This window comes from Etheostoma spectabile, chromosome 3 (assembly GCF_008692095.1).
Source record: "Etheostoma spectabile isolate EspeVRDwgs_2016 chromosome 3, UIUC_Espe_1.0, whole genome shotgun sequence".
Taxonomy (NCBI): domain Eukaryota; kingdom Metazoa; phylum Chordata; class Actinopteri; order Perciformes; family Percidae; genus Etheostoma; species Etheostoma spectabile.
In genome coordinates, this window is record NC_045735.1 from 11,455,154 (window position 1) to 11,462,420 (window position 7,267).

Consider the following 7,267-nt stretch of genomic DNA (forward strand, 5'->3'; position numbering starts at 1 on the left):
CCCCCGCTATTTGTTCTAATCTTTCTCTTTTTCCATCTTTTCTCTAAACTCTATCACTCTCTTGGTATCTGTCCCTTTTCATTTCACACTTGTTTTCTGCGGCAGGCTGTGCCTGTGATCTCTTCAAAGCACACAGGGGAATAGAGACATTGATTGCAGGGTGAGATCGAGACCGGACAGACAAGATAAGAGAGAGAGGGATGAGAGATGAGAAAAACTGTCGCACTGACTCAGAGTCGCACTGATCACAGTCTCTTGATGACACACATGCACACACTCTTATGGCTGATAGGGCTTACAGCATTTACACTTTTACGAGAGCATTAACTTGACAGCCAACCACTGTTATTGACTCGAATGCCAAACAAAAATGCCTTTTTGACACTTTCATGACAGCTCTGCAATTGGCTTCTTTATTCTTCCCTGCCTCTTGTTCTTATTCCTGTCTCTCCCTCACTCTGCCTCCCTGTTGTCTTGTTTGGTGTCTGGGTTTCATTTTCGCGTGGCCCTGCTGTTTTGTTTTGTCGGTGACGGCTGCTGTGGAGCTGCTCCACTCAGCAGAGCAGTGATGTCAATGTTAACAGTTGGTGGAGTATGAAAATGGCAAAGCAAAGACCTGTCAGTTCGTTGCAGTGGATAGAGGTTTTGCAGAGATAGGTAGCGGGCTGTAATGCATGGCTTGTGGTTGGTGAGTTTATAGTAGGACCTGTTTAATAAGGTGTTGCAGCTTATATTTCAACCTGACGCATCATCTTCATCAAAGTAAACTCTTTTACTCTGATCAAGACATTCTTTATGTCTAAAATGTTAGTTGTTATAAAAGTGATTCTTTGTTAAAGCCTGTTGTAGTGTATGTAAATGCCTATGCAAAGGAGTGGGTTATGATGATATATTTATAATATTTGTATTTATTTATTAGACTGTATATGGTATATACAGTTTCTACTGGGATATGTATATATTTATTACTTTTTTTATCTTTTGGTAAACTATCCTGAAAGATATTGTATTGGTTGGGGAACAAAAGTGAATGATTGTAGGAAGTTCCTAATTTTATGGGTTTCCTCAAATGTTTCCTTAAAAGGTCTACGTAATTTGGTAGTAATTATAGTGAGAATAAAAATAGCTTTTAAGACCGTTATCTGTTATTTTTGTTGAGTTTATAAGAGGTTTTGATTCCAGTAGAATTTCCTCTGGAGATCAGCTGGTGTAAATTAACACTAAAAAGTTAATATTAATTTATTATTGCCATATTTTTCTACTTGTTTATGGAGGATATATTTATTCATAACTCCAATTGAAAGTCCAAAGAGAAAACAAAGCAAGATCTAATTAAAAATATTATTATTTTACTACGCTACTGGGGAAAAATCTAGTCATAATTAAATTTAAACAAGGAAAAAGGAAACTGAAAAAGCAAATTTGAAATGTAAAATGTTTTATCTTTTGAATTTTACATTTCAATTTAAGATTTAGCTTTTACATTTCAATTGAACATTTCTGGACTTTCAATTTGAATTATGAATAAATATATCGTCCATACACGTATGTTGAATTGCATCCTTGTTAGTCGACAAATGTTAAAAAAATTTTAACATGAGGCTGTCCGCAAATTTGTCGAGCATTGACTTAAAACTTCTTGACTTCAGTAATCTATGCCAGCAAGTAATTTAAATTAATGAACTAGACTCAACAAGTCTGAATATCCCCATCGTTGGTAGGACATTACATAGTTCTTTCTAGCAACTTTCCTCGAAATTTACAATTGCATGTAATTTCCGTACTAGGAAACCAATATCCAACACGTTTTCTATCTCTTTCTCTCTAGGACTTTGAGCGGCCTCTCTTCATCTCCCCTCCCCTGTTCTGCCTCCTCCTCCTCGTCCATGGATCTCTCCGTATCGCATCCCCTCTCGCCGACCACCATAAACCCAGCCAGCCTTTTTCCGGAAACATGGTTACCCATGACGATGAGCCAGGACTTCCTGCAGGTGCCGGTTTCACGTGAAGACCGCAGCTACCGGACAGTGTACAGCCTTTTTCACAAGACGGTTTCGGAGACCAAGTTCAGGATCCTCAAGATCCAGCGTGTGCAGAACCCCTTTCTCTGGGAGAAATACAAGAGGTGAGCCAAGGAGTGGGAGCTTTTTACTTTTTTAAGGACTTCCTCATTATTGCCAATATCATCTGTTAATCTAACCTGATGAAGCATTTCCAATAATCGTAACCAGTACCCTTGACAACATGTGTAAATTCTTTGTAAAACAGAGCACAAATTTGAGTCAGGGCCAGAAGGTTCACTGTTGTCAGGTTTGAGTGTCTACAATTCTTTTAGAAGTATTTTTTTAACCTTTACATGCTGTGTAGTGCAGCTGTGGCATATGACTTTGACGCATTTGTAGGTTGTTTTCTTAAATGTAACTCTGCTGAACTGCTGACATTATCACCAGCTACTATGTCATAAGAATGGTATGAGTTGTGATATGAAGTGGTGGTGTGATTGTAGTTTGTTTTTACAGTCAAAACATTTGACCACACTTGTAGACCTAAGATGGTATTTAGGTTTCAAACAGAAATATAAGTCTTTCATATCTGTGTTTATATGATGTTATTAACCTAAAGTGGTGCTAAAGTTGTACCAAATATTAGTGCAGTGTGGTTTCTGTTAAATTATTTGGTTCCTTTTTCTTCCTAGTTTTACATATTTTGCTGTTGTGGCACACAAATGTATTGTTAAGCTTTCTCAGCAGTTTTCTGTTTTATTCAGTTTTCTCAAAATGTTTCAGTCACAGCTGCAAATATACTTGCAGACAGAAACATGAATAAAAACATTTCTTAACAACAAACACAGGGTGAATTAGAAACAATGTGAGCAGAGGAAAGGGAAAAAAATAAAATAGGGCAAATGGGACCAGCTGCGTGGGACTTCGTGAGAAAGAGTCAGAGGTGGTGTGTCAACACGGCGGATGGAGAGATGTTTTTGTGAAGATTATCTTCCTGTCGCAAACACAGTGGGCTAACCGCTGTGGTTACAGCAGGCTGGTTCTATCAGCTGTGACAGTTACACTCTCCCACACTGACTGGTACTACACGGTTTCAATATGACTGACATTGTGTGTGTTTGTTAGCGTAACAGGGACGTGCGTGTAAATGTGCGTGCGTGCTTGCGTGTGTGTGTTTTGTGTGTGTGTGCGTGCGTGCGTGTGTGTGTGTGTGTGTGCGTGCGTGCGTGCATGCTCGGATGCACGCAGCATCTATCTGTCAGGTCACAAGCTGTGTGGTCATGGGAGGTCACACCCGGGTCACAGCCTCTCTGGCTCGAAACGCTTTCACCTCCGCATGCCTGATTGATCCGCTCACATCAAACAAGCTGTGTGTGTGAGTGCGTGTGTGTTGCTCAAGAAACGGATTAGGCTCAATGTTCTTACCCTGTTTAGAGCAAACAAGGCTGTCACAACACAAAAACAAACCTTCTGTCTCTCTGCTCCAACAGGAAAAAGGAGTACATGTCCCGGCGTATGTCAGAGATGGACCGGCTGCTGAGTGAGCGCCACCTCTTCCACGGCACCTCAGCCGACGTGGTGGAGGGCATCTGCAAGCACAACTTTGACCCCCGAGTCTGCGGCAAACACGCCACTATGTTTGGCCAGGGCTCATACTTTGCCCGCAAAGCTGTCTACTCCCACAACTTCTCCAAGCGCTCCCCCAAAGGAGTCCACTGCATGTTCCTGGCCAAAGTGCTAACTGGCAGGTGTGTGTGGGTGTTGTAGTTCATGAGTTGTTAGTGGGGGGGGAATGATAGATTGGATTTTTCATGTCTCTGTTGCTACTTAATCACTGCAAAAAATGCTTTATTGGTGATATGGATTAAATGCTTTATTACAGTGTAATTTTATATCGCAATTGGAGATATAAATAGTAAATTGTTTTATGTTCAAACGTATATTCAAATAAATTATTTTTCTGGTTTTGGCTAATGGAGGAAATTAAATATTTAAGGTCAACATATTTCCTAAACATAAATACATTAATCCAGTATTGCCATAAAGCAGCCCTACGCATTCATGTACAACACTGCCAGCAATTCAACCAGACATATTAAAGAGATCCTCTCCATAAACAAAATATACATATTTAAATCATTTGAGTCATCTCACAGTATTTCTCTCAATGTGTTCAATGTGATATTGAGCCTCAACATTTCTTAATATTAGTGGCGTAAGATATTTAATTATTCTTTGTATCAGTGCTATATCTTATCTAGGACATCATATTTTTATGTGATTTGTTAGCTGGAAGTGATATAGTTTGGTGAATGCTAAATTGAGGCTTTATGTATCCAGTTTTTATTGGGGTTACATGTTTTAGTGCCTCTGCGTAAACAACATCTCTTTCTGATCTTATCACAATCTTAGTCTTAATTCTTTCAACATAAATTCACAGAACATATCAGCTTTAATTTGGACCATGGAAAGCCGGAGGTTCTTTTCCATAGACCATCATTCAGTCATGCTATGTGTCATGCTACTCCAATTCCTTCAAATGCAAGTCAAATCTAGAGCCTCACATGGAAAACAGCTGATTTGGCTGAACCCATTGTACATCAACAGCTTTGATATGGTGCCGCAGACTCTTCTGTCTGAAACTATATCTGGTAAACCGACTGTTTAGCGTCCCACCAACTTTGTCTGTAGCTGAAATTGTTCTTATTTTAATATGTTTTATTCATGACCCCAGAGAAACTGGAACAAAGATTGATGGATTACGGGTCTTTGGGGTTTGACATCAATATTTAGGAGATGAAAACAAATGGGTTACAATGCGCTGGCTCATTTTATAAAATTACAATACACTCAATATATGCACTTACTTCATATGCTTATATTTTTTAAGGAGTCCTGAAACACACAGAGGAGCCAAAGTCTTGTAATCATTAAATGTATAAGTCTTCTTTTAGATGGTACATTCATCTTCTGTAACTCCAGACTTGCAGAGCTGAATGGAAATATGTTTAATAACACAAATGCAAAGACCATTGCTTTCCAGTTTACACTATATTCCCGACCACATAACTAACCTAGTCTCTGTCTTCTTTGTTGTGTTTATACAGGTTTACTGTAGGAAATCCTTCCATGCGGCGACCTCCACCCATCAACCTTCGTGACCCCTCCAGTGACCTTTATGACTCCTGTGTGGACAACTGGGTGGACCCTCAGATCTATGTCATCTTCAACGATGACCAGAGCTACCCTTACTTTATTATTCACTATGAGGAAGTACCCAGCACTGTCGCCGTTTAAGCCCTGGATCATCCCTGGGTCTGTCTGTATTTGCAAATACTTACTCATAGTTTGTTTTAGTCTGTTAAAGAGCCAGATGGGTGGAGTTTGCTACTTAAAATAAAAGGTACAAGTTTATACCAGTAACGAGCTGAATTTTACTTTAGAGTACTTAATGGCTGTTGTTTTACTCAACTTTATTGGAATCCCTTTGGCAGACTAAACTTCACCTTAAATCGGCAGCTCTAAACAGGTTGAAACAGTCTACGACATGTTTGCAAATACTTTGATTAAGGTCTGCAGTCAACTTGATCCACCCAGACTGGACTGCAGTTTTGAACACACTGGTCTGGAACAGATTAAACTAGACAAAACTGGACCAACAAAGAACAACACCTGTTTGATTCAGTGTTCAGAGGTGGATGACAACGGATAAAAGTTGCAACCCTAAATGACTTGACTGGACTCCTATACCATACTTTGTTATCTAGTATTATCAGGAGCCTAGTGATGATCACAACAAGATTTTATCATCTGGAGCAGATGCAGGAAAAACCAAACCTAGCCCTCATATAATTTTGACGTAGTCATATGGCTGTAAATGAACTCAACTCCACATCAGGACAAATGCTGTAGTAGACAGTTAGCGTCCGGCCAGTACTGTGAATGACCAACTGGCTGAATTATTTGGAGGAAGAAGCAACCAACCAATCAGACGCTTCCATAGAGAAACACTGACCCCGTCATTCTCTTACAAAAATCATTGTATGTGTTTACCCAGCCTCCGGCCCTTACGTTTTTTCAAGTCTATGTGCTGCGTGTTTGAATGTTTTAGTTTAGTGGAAATTAATCTTGTGGCCTCTTCAAACAGACAATGGACGTGAGTTTTAGTGGGACTTTTACAAATGGACATCCACAGAAAACCTCCCGGCAGAAGTTTCACATGAAGCCAGTTCTGTGCTTGGTTCGCGTTTTTGCCTTCGCGTCCACACATTATTTCCTTTGCGGGGGTTTGAACAGTGGACAGTTTCATGCTGAGACTCGAGAGCGCTGTATCGTTTTGTCAACAAACCACCCTGAAGCTCATCTCTCTTGGACCGCTCTCTCGCTCAGAGACAGTAGACATGTTTTATTGAGACAAACTGTACAGACGTTCTCTTTGTTTATATTTGAACTGTGTGCCTTTTGTTCATAAAAATTATTTATGTTAGTTTAATGTAACATTGATTAAATAAAGAAACTAAAAGAAAAAAAGATGAATTGGTGAACTTATGCTTTATTCAAATCCTGTTGAGTCCGATTTATTAGTAATGTAAGGGTAATGGTGTTTTGTTAACCTCCCTGCTAGACATTCCTGTAAACATAAGACCGTTCAGCACTCTCCAAGGACTTTTAATTGGGTCACAGCACAGTTAGCATAAGACAGACTTCATTCATTAGAAACCTATTTAGAGAATGCATACAAGCAGGAAGCCAGTTGTTTCTGAAAAGAGTTAGACTATATAGTTTGAAGTATGCTTCTTCGCTTTGTTGCTGAGAGTCAGATGAGAAGAGGTTCTTAATCCAGAACAAGAAATCAAATCAGCGTGAAAATGTGTAATAATTGCGTCAAAGAATTTCCGGCCAATACAATGTGCAGTAAGAATGTATTAGTTGTTCTGCTTAGTATAACTGTCAGACATATGCTGTTGGCTACACCGCTGGTCTCAATAAGAGCTGCGTCATATTTCAGCGGTTTTGAAGAGTTCATCTGATTATTTGTTTGCCAGAGAATTCACCCCAGCTCAGCCCTCCCTCTGTCTGCCACCTCCCCAGGCTCTCCTTCCCCCACATCCCCAGCAGTGCATTATTTGAGCGCCATGTCTAATGCGGTCCAGAGGGAGGCTAGTGGAGGTAGCTGTCTGTCCCAGCCCAGACACAGCACACTTGGGGCGCAGCAGAAGAACTCAACACCCCACCCTTCCTCCTCCTCCTCCTCTGCAGCTCAT

The 7,267-nt window shown here is 40.1% G+C and overlaps 1 protein-coding gene across 1 annotated transcript in view; it reads left to right on the forward strand.

The window, feature by feature from the left end:
* The window catches only part of tiparp (TCDD-inducible poly(ADP-ribose) polymerase), a 20,430-nt gene extending 13,910 nt beyond the window's left edge, over positions 1-6,520 (forward strand). Inside the window, exons 5-7 of the mRNA XM_032509035.1 lie at positions 1,829-2,125; positions 3,494-3,751; positions 5,111-6,520. Coding sequence (XP_032364926.1) covers positions 1,829-2,125; positions 3,494-3,751; positions 5,111-5,300 — 745 coding nt within the window. The 3' untranslated portion in view covers positions 5,301-6,520. The remainder of the gene's footprint in view (positions 1-1,828; positions 2,126-3,493; positions 3,752-5,110) is intronic.
* Positions 6,521-7,267: the final 747 nt, after the last annotated feature.